Source organism: Arvicola amphibius, chromosome 3, assembly GCF_903992535.2.
Source record: "Arvicola amphibius chromosome 3, mArvAmp1.2, whole genome shotgun sequence".
NCBI lineage: Eukaryota > Metazoa > Chordata > Mammalia > Rodentia > Cricetidae > Arvicola > Arvicola amphibius.
In genome coordinates, this window is record NC_052049.1 from 76,123,702 (window position 1) to 76,141,768 (window position 18,067).

General features: G+C 40.5%; 2 protein-coding genes across 3 annotated transcripts in view; one reads left to right on the plus strand and one right to left on the minus strand.

Moving 5' to 3' along the window:
- Pdgfd (platelet derived growth factor D) overlaps nt 1-18,067 on the plus strand; it is a 199,283-nt gene that overhangs the window by 64,046 nt on the left and 117,170 nt on the right. The window lies entirely within an intron of this gene.
- Nucleotides 13,463-14,659, minus strand: Ddi1 (DNA damage inducible 1 homolog 1). Its single transcript, XM_038323358.1, has one exon. The coding sequence runs from the start codon at nt 14,657-14,659 to the stop codon at nt 13,463-13,465; it is 1,197 nt and encodes a 398-aa protein (XP_038179286.1).

Consider the following 18,067-nt stretch of genomic DNA (forward strand, 5'->3'; position numbering starts at 1 on the left):
TGTTTATATGGACCACGGTGCCCCTCTGGTCTAAAGGTGGGTGAGGCATAGTCCAGAAATGAGGATGTGAGGGGTCACAGCGTCTAAAGTCTGTGTATCAGATCTAAGTGGGCCCTCTAGTTTGCTGATATGGGTAAAAACCCAGACCCAGCCCTGAGTACTTCACGACACAATGTGATTCTTAGCAAAGTAATCTATGAGCTCTTTGAATCGCCTAAACCTTGTGTTTCTGACCCATATTAACTGGGCTTTTGGAATGACATAATATTGTCACATTTGTTTATCATATGCAAACATCAAATTAAGACACAGTGTATTGTTTTTCATATGCCGTATCATTTTCATGTTTGTTTTTCTGCAAGCATTAACTTAAGATATAGTGTATTATCCTTCATACTCTATGTCCTCCTGAAATCTCTCCTAGAGCTATTATCCACGTAGGCCAATCATTTCCTAAAACGAAATCTTCCATACAGCGATATGGTAGCTGGTCTTCAAAGGATTTCTTTCCACAGCTAACTTGTATTCAGACCTTTGGAAAGATGTGACTCTGCTACAGGCTAGGAAAATGAGCTGTGTATGACAGAATATCTGATCTTTTGTTAGGACGAGAGATAGATGGATGCAGTGCACTCTCCTGGAAAGGGGTGCCATTCTGCCAAGGCACAAATAGGAGCACCCAGGGAGTCAAAGCTGCAGAGCTCCTGGGAAGGAGGAATGCTAGCTGTCGTGGAGGACTGGTAAAGCTCTTAGACATGTAGAGCTTTAGAGGAAGGGGAGAAGATGGGAGAGTTAGCAGCATGTGAGCAATGTGTTTCTAAGTTTTTACAGCCAACTGTGGAAGGATGATATACTGAATAACTGAACTTAAAGCGATGGATCTTCTAAGAACTCATCATCAGTCTAGAGCCAGAAGGAGAGGAGGACACGCACACACACACACACACACACACACACACAGATCCTTTGTGCTTTTCCTATTAAACAGTAAATGATAACTATACACATTCAGCTGCTTAAGATATACTAAAGATACTGTTGATGCATAGAAGAAAAATGTGTTCTCAAGATAGATAAATATATAAATTTTGTCAGTGTTTTGGATATATATTTCTCTAGAAATGCCAGACATCTTGAAGAACATTTATCTGTGCAAACGGATTATGGACAAGGTTCTATGGTTAGATCCCCTCACTTTACACAGGAAAATGGAGCTATAGAAGGCCAACTACCATTTCATATTTTATCGCTACATTGAAGCTGCATCAAACCCTCCTTTTTGATCATTTCTCTACAGACATATTAAGGTATAATTTGTACATAACACAAGCACCATGTGTAGTCAGGTCTTGATTAATAGGAGCTTTGCAGTTGTGTATCTGCAACCATAGCAAAGATACAGGGTGTCTTTCCAAGTGAAAACTTTCTAGGTTCCTGTTGAGAACTCTCAAGCCCATCCCTGGGCCCTGACTTTCTGTTTTATTTTATGGATAAGGTGTTTTTAACACTGGTTTTATTTGGAAACTCTGGGGGAGAATCTATGTCATGCCTCTCAAGCTCCCCACAGTCCTTGGCTTGTGGCAACTTTTCATGTTTACATACATTTTCATATGACATTCTTTTTTCTGTGGCCCAAGTCACTGTCTCCTTTCTCTTTACAGACACAAAACTCTAAAGAGAATCTGATTTAGAACCCAGTTTAAATTCAGAGTTAATCTATTTCTAAGACCTTTAACTTAAGTATATCTACAAAGTCCATGCTCACATAAAAACACAGAAGCATCAGCAATTAACCCTTGGCCATTTGTGTGTAGAGAAGGAGAACACCCTTCAATCACTAGCAATGTTTAAAGAATGGGTAATTGGGAATAACAACATTGGCTCCTTGTTAGATTTCCTGTCTGGTTCAGTAAGGAGGAGAAATGACTCAGACATGTGACAGGTTTTGTATAAGTGAAAGTAGCTCTAGGTAATTAGAGGATTTCTAGCAATTTTAAGTCATATTATAGATTAATATTTTAACTCAGTTTGGGGTATATATTCTGGCTTTGCTGGTTAACGTCTGTTTTTCTCCAGTTCATAAATTATTGTAAAAGAGAAGAAATATTTAAATGAAAAATAAGAGAATCTAAATTTTACATATATCTGTGTGTATGTATATGCATGGCATATGCATGTGTGTACATATGCATGCCGATTTGTGTGTACATGTGTTTACATGTATTTTTATGTTTGTATATTTGTTCATGTACCTACGTGTTTGTTTATTTGTATGTATGTGTATGTTTGTCTTTTAGTCCTTATTTGAAGAAAGCATATTCCATGAATACTGAAGGACATCAAAATATCATTGTTATTGCAATGATTCCATTCTGTTTGTTCATTTGATCATGATTTCCTACAGTGTAATGAATCACTGGAGTGGGCATGTGCAAGAGAAGCAACCTGGAGAACAACACATGGGTATCTGTTATGTCACATTGTTATAAATCCTAGAAAAATTGTTCTACGTAAACCTATGCTTCAAATTGAGCTCAGATTTGAACAAGGAGAACGTTATTACACGTGTACATTTCTTACCGCTCTTCTGTCTGTTGTCTGTGTTTGCCTATCATTACCCGAGTGATAATGTGCACTGTGCAGATCCAGCTAAGCGACAAGTTTAGCTGCATGACCACTTCCATCTTTCTCTTTATTTCTTCTACTGCAGCTGAGGCCAGGCTATCATTAGTACCATAAAGAAATCAAAGCACAGGAACTTAAGAACATTTTTTGCCTATTGCCCCACCATAAATATGTATTACTCCAGACACTATTCTATCAGGCATACAGCAGGGAACAAGGCTGAGCTAGCAACAAACTGGGCCAGAATTTAAGCTCTGTTTCTGAGACTCTGCATTTGGCGTTCCTTCCAGTACACAGTCTGCTGACTCTCACCCTGGCTGTCAGACTCTCGGCTCCTTGTAAATGAGTCATTTGAAGTGAGCTTGTATTTTGCAGTACAGTGGAAAAACATACCCTAGTATCTGCCAAGAGGTAAGTTTTGTTTGCTTACTTTCTTGCTCTTTTCTTCCTTCCTTCCTTCCTTCCTTCCTTCTTTCCTTCTTTTCTTCCTTTCTTCCCTAGTTCCTTCTTTTTTCTTCCTTCCTTCCCTCTTTTGCTCTCTCCTTCCCTTCCTTTCTCTTTCCCTCCCTCCCTCCTTTTCTTTTTTTCTCTTCTCTCCTCTCTTCTCCTCTCGCCTCCGCTCCCCTTCTCTCTGTTCTTCTTCCTTCCCCTGCCCTCGTTTTCTTTTCCTTTTCTTTTTCCTTTCCGTATTTTTCTTTGGTTTTGGTGATTGAACTGAGGGACTCATTCATGCCCAGCATAGCACCCTGTCTTCTTGGGCTGCATTTCTCAACCATGGGAACTTAGATTTCAACATTGTGACCCTAGTAAAATTCACCTAAGAAAGAGATCCTTCCCACATTGGAAAATGAATAAACATTTATATTCCACAGGCCATTGACTGAATTCTTTTAAAATGACAAAGGGTGTTGTTCTTCCCTTAAAGAGAACAAATTAGGTTTAGAAACAGTGAGGTAGTCTATGGCCATAGTCTCAGAGACACTGTCTAAGATTGGCCTCCTCTGAAGGGGTGTGGTCAATCGGCAAGTATGATTAACCAGACTAGCTTTAATATATAATACTCAGCTTTAATAAAGGAAAGAAAAGAGAACATACAAAAGCCAAGGTTCCAGCGAGGAGCACAGGGAAACAAAGAGGGTAAAAACAAAAAACACGGATATTTTAAAGGTATTTGGAGCCCCAGAGGGGTCACGCCCCTCAGAAAAAGGGATTGGTCAGCTCCCCCATCACTCCTCTCTTGTTTAAGACAGATTGCCCACTTGTTCTGCTGCCCCAGCTATCCTGTCCCAGGATCATTACTTTGTCAATACCTCAATCACTTTGTCTCTGCTTGCCCTACTGTATTTAGAGGCCTCTTTTTGACATTTGACATTTTGCACAAATGTCTGCCATGTAACACGTATCACTCTACCCCTCTAACCTCCTGCAGCCGATGCCCTGCCTCTCTTTCTGAGATAGCATAGGTTGAAAGACTCCTCTGCATGCGGTCGTACCTCTCTCCCCACCTGTAAATATTGCACCACTTTCATCCTATTATCTTTTTCCACTGATTGTTTCCAAAAGACTCTGCCAACCTGATGATGGAACAGACAATACTCGCATCATGTTGATATTCTTTCTAATCCAGCTGGATGTTTCCACATTTCCACCCATTTCTAACATGTTTGTTTTTTATTGGTTGGCCAAATATTTAGCCAGTTAATTTGTTGGTTTTGCTTCTTTTCTTATAAATAGCCCCATGGCAATAGGTGAAAATAAGACTTTTGTCACTGAGTGGCAATGGGCAGGATGCAGCAATGATTCCATAGTCTCCACTAAAGGTCAGTAGAACAGTGTAGCTGAGAACACTGCAGCCAAATGATGGGGACATCACGTGATGGTGCAGTTCTCATTTTCCTAGCAATCCAAGCTCACCTCCTCTGCTCAGAGCCCTTCGCAGCAGTCCAAATCAGTTATGAAGTGAGGATGTGCTGTGTTTGCCTCTGCAGCTCTTGGGGACAGAACGTCCTGTTGCTGCACTTTGCTGGCTGTGAACTGTGGAGAGCAAGTTTATCTTTTAGAATAAAATGCCATATCTCTTCTTTTGGTTTTTCTATAATTCCTGAAACTTGTACCTTCAAAATGTCCTTGTTTTGCCAATTATAAATCTTTTTTATATCCATTATGTGGCAAAGTAGCATCATAATCAAGACTGTTCTAAATTTTGGAAACCTCAGGAGCTTGGGAAATTATTCCATCCATTTTATAGACTCATCAGATTTTACAAAGAGCATGTGCTTTTTTTGTGGTTTAGCATTGCATTTGATTGGCTCTCTCTAGATATGCATGCGGTTATGCATTTCTGCTCTACTGAATTTGTGTGCTTTTTCGCTCTGTGCTTTCTGTAACAGATACAATGAACAGTTTTCCCAACTCTTTGAGGGCTGGAGGGATGGCTTAGCATTTAAGAGCACATGCTGCTCTCACATAGGACTTGTTTCAGTCCCTAGCACCCATGTAGAGCAGCTTACATGAACCTGTGACTCCAGCTCCAAATGTGACGACCTCTTCTGGCTTTTGTCAGCACTGACTGTTGGGTGTGGAATGCCCTCTTTCCACAACACAGCTATACACATAATTAAAAATAAGTATTTAGAAAACTATTTGCAATAACTGGGTTTTTACCCCATAAATTTCCCTCCTGTTGCTAAAGATCACCCAGAGACCTGCCTGTCTGCCTATTATATCACTGTTCAGTCATCTACCTGGATATGTAACTCCTGGGACCTGTGCATTCACTGCAACTGAAATGATTACTATGATGTTAGAAGCTCTCACTTGGAGCAATTCCTAGGGTAGAATTATCTTTGGAAATAATTTCATTGCTGATCCTCATCTTACATGTTAATGAAGGTGTCAGCTAGAAAGGTCCCTAGCAGCCATGCCTGCTGCATGCTACTGATCATTTTAATAGAACTTAATACTTTGCCTTGGATAATCGCCCTGCTCGTTAGCTCATTCTCAGTTCATGTTGGAAGCCTATGGGCAATCTGGTTGAAATACGTTTTTTTTTTTTTCTCATTTTAAGTAGTGAAATGATCTTGGCCACACTGCAGACACGTGAGAGCCAACCTCTCTTTGCTCCTGTTGGTGTGATTGCTATCACAACCTAGATTTAACTATTAGGATCACTCATGACAACAGTTTCCATGATAAGTCAGGGGTACTATTTTTTTTCTACTTCTGGATCACCAGTCTGCTTGCTCTTTTCTTGCCTACCATCTACAGAAAATTTCACTGCTCATTAGTACCTCTAAGACCTGAAGAACCTGAAGGGTGGGGGGAGTCAACTGCTGCTCATTTTGTCTGGATAGCAACCTATTTTCAGTGTAGAATGTACTAAGAGAAGATGGAGGATTGACAGTAGTAAACTAGTGGGTGCAGGGATTATTCACCACCACAAAGTGTTCTTCTCTGACATAGACATTATGAGGAGGCATTTGTCCTCATCATCTGCCTCTGTCTCGCTCAACAGGGATGGATACTGCTGGAGATTCAGGAGGCATAATTATTTATCCTGCAGATTCCCCCATATACTAAAGAAAATTTAACACCTCTGAACCCACAAAACTAAACCATAGTGTTGCTAAGAGAGTGCCTAGCTTCCTCTGCCTTTCTCTGTATCCCATGGTGTCAGTCTTTGGCCATCTTATTTTATTTGATTGGCAAACTTAATTATAGAGAGGTTTACTGAATTGAATAAAGACATGTGTTGACTGAGGTTTCTGTCCTGTCCTGTTCCTGCAGTCATTAAGTCCCAAAGAAATCACACAGGGGTCTACATTAATAATGAACTGATTTCCCTAGTATCTCAGGCTTCTTATTAACTCTTATAACTTATATTAGCTCATAATTCTTGTCTGTGTCAGCCATATCGCTTGGTACCTTTTTCAGCAATGCAATCACATCTTTCTTGCTCTGTGTCTGGCTTTCTCTGTGTCTGAGTTTGCATGATCAAAGATGATTGCAGACTGCATCTTTCCTCTTCCTTCAACAAATGGCATGCCAATGTGGGGCTGAACAAATCCAGTTTAAAGCCTGAGAGAGCTTGGGCAGTTATTCTAGATAGAAAAGAGCAGAGTTAAGCACAGCTTCTCAATAGCAGCACTTTCTGGGGCGGGTTCTGATTGCTAGAGGCAAGCACTCTAATTTAAGAGAGGCTTCCTGACTCAGCTTTACTTTCTGCTGATTAGGGTGCTGATAATCTTATGTAAACCTAAAGAAAATTTAGGATTATGGTAATTTTGAAATCAAGGTATTTTCAAAATACATAGGTTGGATTAATCCAGCAGCATTTATAGTCAAATGTCTTTCTGCAGCTGTTGCTCCTTCCTCAGCAGTCAAACAATTCAAAGACAACACAGTAACATGCAGCATCTAGATTCTCTGTGTATTTTTCCATCTTAATGTGACTTTTTTCTACTTTATTTTATTTATTTAATTTTTGTTTATTTTGAGATGGGTTTTCTCTCTGTATCTTTGTTTACCCTGGAATTCACTCTGTAGACCAGGATGATCTCGAATTCACAGAGATCCTTTTGCCTCTGCCTCCCAAGTGCTTGGATTAAAGGTGTACACTACCACATCCAGCTACTCTATTTTTAAGGACTTTCTCTACCCTTTTGCTTTTCTTTCCCAAGCCTGCATATATTTTTACACCCTGCAAACCATTTAGAGGTTTTTGTTGTTGTTGCTGTTGTTGTTTTGGTCTGAATGTTTTAATTGTATATCTTAACTTTTTCTGAGAACATGAGTATTTAATGTGCTAAGCAGCATGACTAGAATTAAAGCTGCTGCTTTGGTGACTGACTCCACCCCATTCCATAGTTTTCTGAGACTCTAGCTTCAGGCAAGAGGTACTGAAGGGAACCATGTTTATTGGCACATCACTGTGGAGTTTCTAGGTTCATGCCATCACCAAGAAGCTGCTCATAAACACCATTTAAGTGTTTGGTGGCAGAACCTCTTCATAGAGCTGCTTGGTTTTTACTGCTTACACTGAGTTAGGAAGCCTCTCTTAAAGGAGCAACACCTTTGTTCACTGCCAGCAGACAGAGTCTACCAGGGTAATGACAATTACCAAGAGACTATGCTTGACTTTCTCAGGCTTTATGAGAAAAGTCTTGCCAAATGTTTGGGTGCCACTTGTTCACAGCGGAATAACCATGCTGTCTCCTATCTGCCTATCAGAGCTCTAGCAGATCTTCCTTAGACATCCATTTGCCAACCTTACATGGGTATGCTGCAATTATTCTGATCTGTCACATTGATCCAAAATCCAAAGTGTCTCCACCAATGGACACCAATCCCCCATCAATTACTAGAACTTGCTCTCAGACATCAAGTTGTCTCTTTTGTTGATAGTGAAATCTTTAGAATTTTAGAAAATGATGAAAAGCTACACTGAAGTAGATTAAACTTGCCAGTGTGTGCTGATAGCCTTTCTTCATAACTAAAATATGCCTGGAAATTTTCCATGGGAGAAAAATTATAAAGGATAGTATCAATATTTTTTGTTGTGGAAACTTTTTTATTATTAATAAAAGCAATTTAAAGTGAATCAGCAAGAACAGATAGATGGTAGGGGAAATATTTGTGTTTTCATCAAATCTAAATTGGAAACTTGGTAGAAAGTTAGCCGTGTTTTTATTTCCTGTGCCAATGACATTTCCATAGCAGTGCTGTGGGAGTCGTGATGTGGGGGACTCTAACAGCACCAGCCTTGCCATATGGGGACATAAACTCCTATGGCTATGGAATACCAATGGGATCATTTTCTGTCAATTTTTGTCCTGAAGCCCAAGTGATGGCATTTGGCAGTGTGTGAACAGAGACCATTTCATTTCTGTTTCATCCTAACTGCCCATCTGTTCCTTGAACTTTATGTGATTATTTCTGATAGGAGCCTATACCACTGCTTCCTCAAATTCTTATAAAAATCATTTCATGTCATCTAATTTTGAATTCTTGAGGAACAAAGTTCTTAAACAGTGACTTTCAAAGTAGGTAACAAATGCATTTTGGGTAAATTTATGGCATTCCATTGATGATCAATTTATTTGTTCACTCAGCTTCAATACTGTGGAACTAAGCTCTTTCTGTGCTTCTGGTTGAAAAGGAAAGTATTACTCTGCAATTGCACTTTCTCCACATTGCTTAGCACACCATATGAAATGAGCTGACCTGCTTTCCCTCTGCTACCATGGCAACATGCTAGTCTGCTCACAGTTTTCCTTTACCTGCCAGAAACTGCATTCTGCAGAGCAGACTATAGACACATGGGCTTTTTACTGCCCTCAATCAGTTATCCAACCAGTCTGTAATTTTGCATGCCAAGTTCTGCCTGTAGGACCATCTCTTTGTCCAAATCCTTTCTTTACCTCCCACTGTGCCCATTTCTACCTGGTCTTCATCTTACCCTCCACACTCTCATGGCATTTTAACAGAAGTATGAAGGGGCCGTCACTCTTTGTGCTGCTTCAGAATTTCTGCTCTTCTTAAGAAAATACTCCCTTCAAACCCAAATTTAGAATATTTCAGACCAATTCACTCCATCCATATCAATAGGAGGAAAAAATGATATAATTTGATTGCTGTTTCTCAGAGCTTGTAGGTCATTTAAATGTTGTGTCTGTTTTTAGTGTCTTGTGCCTCCTTTTTCTCATATCCTTTTCTACTCATTCTAGGTCTGAGCTGTATAAATTTAAGGATTTTGAAAATTCAGCTCTAGTATGATTTTGATTGAAACATTTTAGAGTACTTATACTAAATTATCTTTATATTTCTTTAATAATAATGTTTTCATGGAATTTTGAAATTATTAACTTTCTCCATCCCTGAATATCTGACAGATTATTTCAATCAGATTGTTTCATTTATCCAAATGAATTAGTATATCTTCCTATTAATCTTAGGTATGCACTGCTACAATGGAACCTTTATCACAGACCTCTACTAGTTCTTTCTGTTCAGAGGTCGACAGAATGGCTGCAAGCATACTTTGTAAAGTCTACTTGTAATGTTTCTTCCAACTGGCCTGCATTGCCCAGGTATGAGGAGTTGATGAGGTTGAAGGAATAGGAGGAAAACTTTTAATTGACCGCTATAAGCACCTATTATAGCAGCATATTGGAAGTACTTCACAACTCCATTTGGTTAAAACTTCTTGAAGGGTGTGCTTTGTGGATTACTTGAACTTAGTTTTCTTTGCAACTATCAGCAATGTTAACTTAGATGTATTTCAGTTCTGTTAAGATAACCTTATCAATGAGTAAGTAACATTTGTCAAGTTCTAACCAAATGGTAGATTTTCCAATGCATGTGGTTAGAGTTCATAGCACCTTCAGCACTGAAAATCAGTTGCTTGAGGACACCTAAGTACACGTAAGGTTGTACTTGGCATACAGTAGATCATAACTATAGTTCTGTGGGACAGATCTGTCATGCTGTGCTGTGTCTGTTTCATTGGTTACCCTGCTCACCAATCAACACTGGAATTTATATGTCCTTAGTATGTTACTTTGCACTTTCTAATTCCTTTCTTGGGGCTTTGATGTTTTCTAAGTGTTGTGATATCTTATATTTTCTTGTCTCTTTTTATGGCATAAGACAAGAACAAAATTCACACATCCTCATATGTGAAAAACTGATTTTTTTAACTTAGAAAGTTGTTGTATCCCTAGTTACAGCAGGAGCTTGAAGAGGAAAACGTGAATTAATATACTCTTAAATACTCTCTTTGTGTTAAGGGGTTCTTTTTATAAATATCTAGCATAGTAAAATTTCAAAATGGTGGTCAAGTTACAGAGCAAGAAACTGATGGATCTGGGGTTCCATTCCATGGAGTATATTTATGTTGGTAACTGCTAACCTTTTATTTGAATTCAACAGCAACATATCAATTAGTAGTAGAAAATATGTGCTCTGCCCACACCTAAAGCAGAGCACATCACTCCGATTGACTTCAACACAGAAGAAAGTCTTCTTCAAAATGCTAATAATGCTGTACATAAATAAGCTCTTTGATAACAAACTATGAGCTAGAGAGATGGCTTAGAGGATACCAATGCGTTACCTATCAGGTCTAGAGTTCAGACACTAGTGCTTACCTCAGGACACTCACAAATGACTGCAGCTTCATGTCCAAAGGATCTCATGCCCCTTCTGGCTTCTGTGGCACTTAAACACACACACACACACACACACACAAAGGTACATACATGCAAATTAAGTACAAGTAGTGTTTAAACAAACAAAACTTGAATTGCTAGTCTTCTAAAAGCAGAAAGCTAGAAGGCAAGCAGCCAGGGGAGGAGGAAGGAAAGGGAGAAGGGAATTGCTCAGTGTGAGCATACTATTACACAATAAGTTGCAGCCGAATTACCCTATCAGCAACCATCTCATTAAGTGCAACTTGCAAAGAAAGAAAAGAATGTGCAGCAAGATTGGAGATGTGAAGATTGGATTGTAAACAATCCTTCATCTTAAAGATTCTATGAATTCTTGGAATGACTTTTGTAAACTAGATAGGTCATTTGATGTTGGAATAGATCTCATGTGACATTGTAACTCTAGCATATTTGGTACTGGTCCTGATTGTCTTTCATTTGTTAATACAATTCATTGTGAGTGCTGATTAGTAGCACAGATCAAAAAGACATTGGTCCACGGATCTTTTTACAGCTCTGCTGATTGTAACACTTTACGAACATAGATAATGTTAGAGGAATAGGTGTGGAAAAACTGCAGGTGGACTTGTTTCAGAAAGACATGATCAGCATAAACAAGAATCAAGCCAAAGAAATGAAAATCTGGTTATCAGAGAGGATTATTTTTTCTTATAACCTTTAGAAACTCTTCAAATGATTTAGAACTTGCTTGGTAAACAAGATCACACTGTTGTACTGGCCACTGTAAAGCAGCCATACCTTTGAAGCAATTCGAAGATGATGGGTAGAGGCCTGAAGTAGATGATTTGTGTATGTAACAGAGAGGAAAACCCAGGGCTAGTACTTCTTGGCTTCTAGAGGATTGATATGATATCAATATTTTAACTTTTAAAAAATATACTGTGTATGTATGTGTGTTTCTCTGTGCCAGAAGAGGGCACTGGATCGCTCTGGAACTGGAGTCACAGTTAGTTGTGATGGGAACCGTCTTCCATAGATTCTGGCAACTGACCTGGTCATCTGGAAGAGAAAACAGTGATCTTCACACAGAGCTATCTCTCCAGCCCTACAACATAATCCCTATTAGTAAGTTATCTCCATCAATCATTTCCCTGAATCTGATGGTGTCTGGATCTGACTTTTATTCTTAGATGTTTTAGGGAGATGTTAAGACAAAGGGTTACACTTTCCATGTTAGTCTCACTAAAAGTTGGCTTTCTTCAAGGAGTCACAGAACAGAAAGAATTAAGCAGATGTTTTCAAGATGGCCTAACTGAACTAGACATTAGAGTCCTAGACTGTGGCTTATGCTCACCTGCCAAGCCTAGCACCACACAGACCAAGAAGTGCCAAAGCTAAGACAAAACGTTCAACACATTCTTTTTCTTACAATATTGCTTTTTCTTTAAGGACAAGGAGAAGAACATGCTTTGGGGATTTCAAACCTCTCCATTGAAACAAATCAACATTAAGTCTGGAGGTAGACTTCATAAACATGACCAGAGTGGAATCTGGAGATAGAGAAACCATAAACCATAAAGCATCATAAAACTGGTGTGCATTTAGAAGTGTTAGCTTAATAAGGGAGTCAAATCTGCACCATTTCTCAGAACTTTCCTAATAAAAACAAATGTGAAAACAGCCATATCTGTGAGAACGAAAATAATTCAGGCTAGATATGCTAACTTAGTTGATAGAATGTTGCTAGGCATGCACAAAGGCCTGCATCTGCTCCTCAGCACCACAAAAACTTGGTGAGATGGCACATGCTTGCACTGCCTGCACTCGGTAGGTGGAGGCAGGAGAATCAGAAATATAAGGTCATCTTTAGGCATACCTCAAGTCTGGAGCTGGGTTGAGAAGGATGAGACACTGTCTTAAGAAGGTGTGTGGAGAGATGTTCTAGAGGTGCTGAAGATATTGCTCACTCAGACAATGCCTGGTGCACAAACATTAGGACCTACGTTCCATTTCTAGCATTCACTAGAAAAAGATGGATAAAGTTGCTAGATAGCTACACTGTAGCAACACTGGGGAGGTTGCAGATTCAGCGGGAGAACTTGTTTCAAAAACTATGGTAGAAAGCAATTAAGGAAGATATCAACTTTCTCAATCTCTGGCCTGCACTTGTGTGCGCGCACACACACACACACACACACACACACACACACACACACGCACGCAGGCAGGCATGCACACACACAGATAGCTGGGGTAATACAAAACTATTGTTAATGTTAATGTGAAATCATTTTGTTTACAGGTCTTTGTGATCTGAAAGAATGGCTTTTTTCCTAGGAGCTTATGCAAAATAAACAGTCTTGATTTGGACATGTCCTCCCTGTAATCTGACAGGGAGACTCATTTTCCCTCCACTAGATTTTTGGGAAACCAACATGAAGTTTCGGCCCCTCCCCTGGATGAGGTTCAGTGATCTGGAGTGGAAGAATGGACCCACACATAAGCTATGATTAACAGTGATGACTTACACAGTCACCCATCTGTGGACTCAGTCACAGGCCAAAACTGTTTGCTAAGATGTTTTTAATGATGGCATTGCCAATGAGTTCATATCTTTCCTGGGACCTACGGCTTGCTCCTTCATGGCAGTGGCTTATATATAACCTGATTCAATGCTTTTTTCGTGCTGGACCCTTGATTGAATGTTTGATATTGCCTGCTACTTCCTTGTCTGAAGAGTCTTCTTGTACAGTTCCACTCACCAGCCTTGCACACAAGGGCAATTCTCCCTCAGGAAGGAAGTGTGTTTGTGTGCCAGTGGTGCCAATCACCAGCACATTCTTCTTTAGGTCGATGGAACACTGATGTCTCCTGAGCATATCCAGCCCTAGAAGAATATCCATGGGCTGCTCCTCCAGTATGGAGAAAGAACACTGTAAGAAATCACCTTCAATCTGGATCTGAGCCAGATGAACTCGGCCCACAATCCTCTGTGTGCCCACTCCCTTAGCAACCCCAGCCCATCGCCGGTCCACCAGTCTCATAATGTTACATCTCTCAGCACAAGCTTGGCTCATGATAGTCATCTGGGCACCAGAGTCAACAAAAGCCTTTAAAGGATGCCCATTCACTTTGCAGTTAATATAGAGCATAGCCACTTGTCCAAAACTCTCTGGGGCCTCTTCCATAGCTATGTTCATATTTTCTTCTATGTTCTGCTGTCTGATTTCTTCTTCTATTCTAGCTTGAGCTTCCTGGTCAAATGGGTCAGCAGAATAAAGACGAAACATCTCCTGCTCTCTCAAGGCCCTTTCTCTCTGCTGCTCCATCAGGACCTGGGAAAATGTCTCCAGGTTTCCACTAAGCAGAGCTTCTGCCAAAGCAGGGTTCCGTTCCTTCAGCAGGGACAGATCATGAGGGTTGGAAAGCAGCATACTGCGAATCAGAGCGGGACTGTTAAGATCCTGAGCATAAGCCATATTCTCTCCAGAGGCCAATCCATGGGTTTGTGTTGATGGCATCCGTTGCTGTTGATGATGCTGGTGTCGGGAACTTGTTCCCGCCACAGCTGATCCAGTGAAATCTGCCCGAGGCTGATTTGGAGTCCTTCCTGGAGCCTGAAGTCCCACATTGTCCTTCTGAAGTAGTACAACCATATCGCCATCTTTGAGGCCATAGGTACCCAGGGAGCAGTGGTTATCTGTGAGGAGCTGCTCCATGTAGATGAACTGAATCTCCTCAGCAGGCACACCAGACTCCAGCTCACAGAGGACTCTGAAGTTGGAGAGCTCAAAGTCAGGGCTGACCTGGAGGGAAAAGGTTACCTCTGTGAGGTCCCTACGCACACAGTACACAGTTATCAGCATGGTAAACACTCAGGAGAGCCGCGTTGGCAGAAAACATCTGATGGATCGCTGGCTGACTGGTGTTGCTTGGGGTGAATGACTGACTTGCCCCTCGCACCTTGATACAAAACTCATCCAACCCTCAGAAAGGCCAAGCCAGTTGCCAGAATGGGGGCTGACTCCCAGCCCCAGTGTCAGCTGATGGCCCCATGGAGTCTCAAGGTAACGGGTCCATGTGTGTATGTGCTTCTTGGAACTTAGAATGTCTGTTTCCATAGAAATAGTTACTCAAAACTAGTGGGTTCCAGGCCTGGATCTTTAAAACCTACTTAATACAGCCTATGTAGAACATCTCAGTTCTCTTAAACATGCTACTATTCAGTCTGTTAGCTGTAGACATTTCTTCAAACTCTTGTTCTTGTCTCTGAAGTGGTGAAACAGTGAGGGTATGTTATGGACATGACAAGACAATGCTGTGTTGTTAGCAGGACACATAGGTGCCTGCCACTGAGGATAGATGAGAAATCCTGACCTGAGGGAGGAGGCTGTTGCTGGAGCTCCTTCCGCTCCTTTGGCCAATAGCTGCTGAGATACCAGCCCATTGAGGCATGATCTCTCTCTCTTTAAAAAAAGCGGCCACTTCCCTCAGCTCGCTCTCTGGCTTCCTGCTCTGCTTCAGGCGACTAGGCTCCCTTCCTGATTGCGCAGAGGGCTGTTGTGTGGGACAGTGATCTGTAAGTTTTTCCCCTTTAAATAAATAACCATTCTATTAATCATAATTCCAAACTGGTGTGGGATTGTTTGTGACTTACACCTTCATCTTGTGCTCAACATGGGGTCGAACCCATGACCTTGAGATTAAGAGTCTCATGCTCTATCGACTGAGTGCTTCCTACATCAGGGGGCATATCGTTAGCACTGACAACTGTACAGAGGCTGTGTCCATTCAAGAGGTGACAAGATGAATGCAGAAGGAGGAACATTTTTCTGGGTGAGAAAACATCATTTCAGACAAATTGAGAGACAATGAAGAAAGAGGAAGAACAGTAACTTATGGTTGGAAGAAAATGGAAAGAAATAAAAAAGATCTGAGACACATTGTGATTGCTGTTGTGTTCCATTTAACTGACATAGGACAGGGGCTTCTTGCAGTGTATGAAGGATATGGGACAGCAAAAGAGGCGCTCAGGAAGTTGAGAAGGAGATATTAATAGAGCTTGAAAACTGAAGACTAAGTAATAGGGAAGAAGAAAATGGGGTTAGATGGTCCCATTTAATGTGGATCCTGTCAAAGACAAAGTTTACATGCAAACAGAAATATAAAGTAAAAGGCTGGATAAAATTGCCTAGACCATAGACCACACAAGGGAAATGGACCTCTGAGGAAACCAGATTGATACTGACTCTATAGTAAAGTGCAGGACAACCCAGAAGCTAAATATGTCTCTCTTTGACCCTGGGGCACAGCAGCTCCCACCACCCTAACATGCAGCTACCTAAAAGTAGAGAGTTTGAAGACAAGGGTGATTGGGTAAAATTCCTGTGTATGCATTTTTCTTTATTGTAAACTGTTCTGTGCTGTAAAGAGTTCATGGTCCATGGGGCCTCCTTCCCACGTGTCTACTTATGAACCTAAAAGCAGTCACAGTCCTGAGTCAGGACCTCATCCGTATTTAGGAGTTTTCAGCAGTGCCCCATTATTTAGAGGCTCTTCTATCAGCCTGAAGAATTTTTTTATTTCTATTTCTCTTGTGTTTGTCTCAGCTGAAAGACTATGTATCACTTCTTGTTCTAATTACGTCAATGACACCATACTCTTTTCCATATATTATGACTATTTATGGAATACATATCAGGAAGCATTAGCTGCCTATAGCTACAGCTGTAAATGATATGAAATGCATTCTAAAAGAGGACACATGCATACACACTTGGCTATGAAGAAGAAACCACAGTACAATGCTGAACAGCATGAAGGAAATCACGTATCAGGAGAACAGATGTGAAAGATGGTGAGATCTGTTGAGGAGGAAAAGATTCCTGAAAGATCCAGGCTCAGCAAGAAGAGGGGTTGGTTATGTGAGTGCCAGATGATGGAAAAACAAATCAGAAGGAGGGGAAGGATGCCCCAGTTTACAAAACTCTTCAATGTGTAGAAATATATAAAATATTTGAGAGAAAACATAACAAAATGTTCTGGAAAGAATATTAGTTATAAAGAGTATTTTTTGCTATAGATGTTTAGACCTATTCAGGCATTCAGTTTCTTTTTCATTGCTGTATGTGTATGTGTGTTCACATATGCATGGGTGCATAGGAACATGGTGGCCAGAACTTGTAAATGGGGTTTTGACTTGACCACTTTCCCCTTTACATATTAAGGCACAGTTTGTCACTAGGATATAAGCTTGCAGACTCAGGTAGTCTGATTGCCCTAGCAGAATCAATCCCCTGGCTCCATCTCTGGGGGTAGGGATCATAGGGTGGTAACCAAGCCTGTTTGGCATTTCTTTTGTGCCAGGATATGAACTCCTGACCTCACTGCTGTGCTGCAGGTGATTAACCCATAGAGTCATCTCCCTGGGTCATTTGATTTCTTCACTGTCTCAGTAGTCCTATGCTTTCCCAAAGCCAGTAATGGCTTCTCGAGTTTGGGAGCAGCTGTGATATTTGTGCAAGCTATTCTGCTCGAGAAGACACTAGGAAAGCTGGTATGACTGGCATTCAGTGATTTCCCAAGTACCATAGGACAGATATTCCCAGGGTTTTGTGTGTGTGTGTGTGTGTGTGTGTGTGTGTGTGTTTGTAAGCAGCTGAAATTATTTTTGTAGGATAAAAGGTGTTTTTCTGTTGGTATATTTTTCTTTTCTTTTGGTTTTGGTAAACAAGAGTTGAAGGTTTACATTTAAAAAAAAGTAACATCTTTTAAGTGTTATCATTGCCTAGATACTAAACAGAATTAGCTTTATGGAAGCTTGTTACCTTGCTGTAATTATTTAGTTTTTGTGGTGCTTTTGCCTTGATGCAGACTTTACTCTTTTACCTTCAACCCATAAGGAAACAAAGAGCCTCAAAGTCTGGCCAGTTAATTCTTATCACCCCTGACTCACAAGAAGGCAGGCTCGACAGGAATCATCTGATTCAACCACCCATCAGATTTTTAAAACTTTTTCACAAAACAGCTGGAATCTCCAAAGCTAAACAGTCTCCTCAGGCTAGTTGGTATTCCCGGTTTGTATATTGCTTAATTCACTGACTTTACTCAGCAGTATTGGTGATTCAAATACCAGATGTATAATTTTCTTAACTCAAATTTTTAATTAAAAACATCATCTGATTATGGAGTAAACATGGCAATTATAAACACTCCCAAACACTAAAAGTGTTGTAAATCTGCAGTGAACAGGTGCTGTTGACTGATGGCTGTAA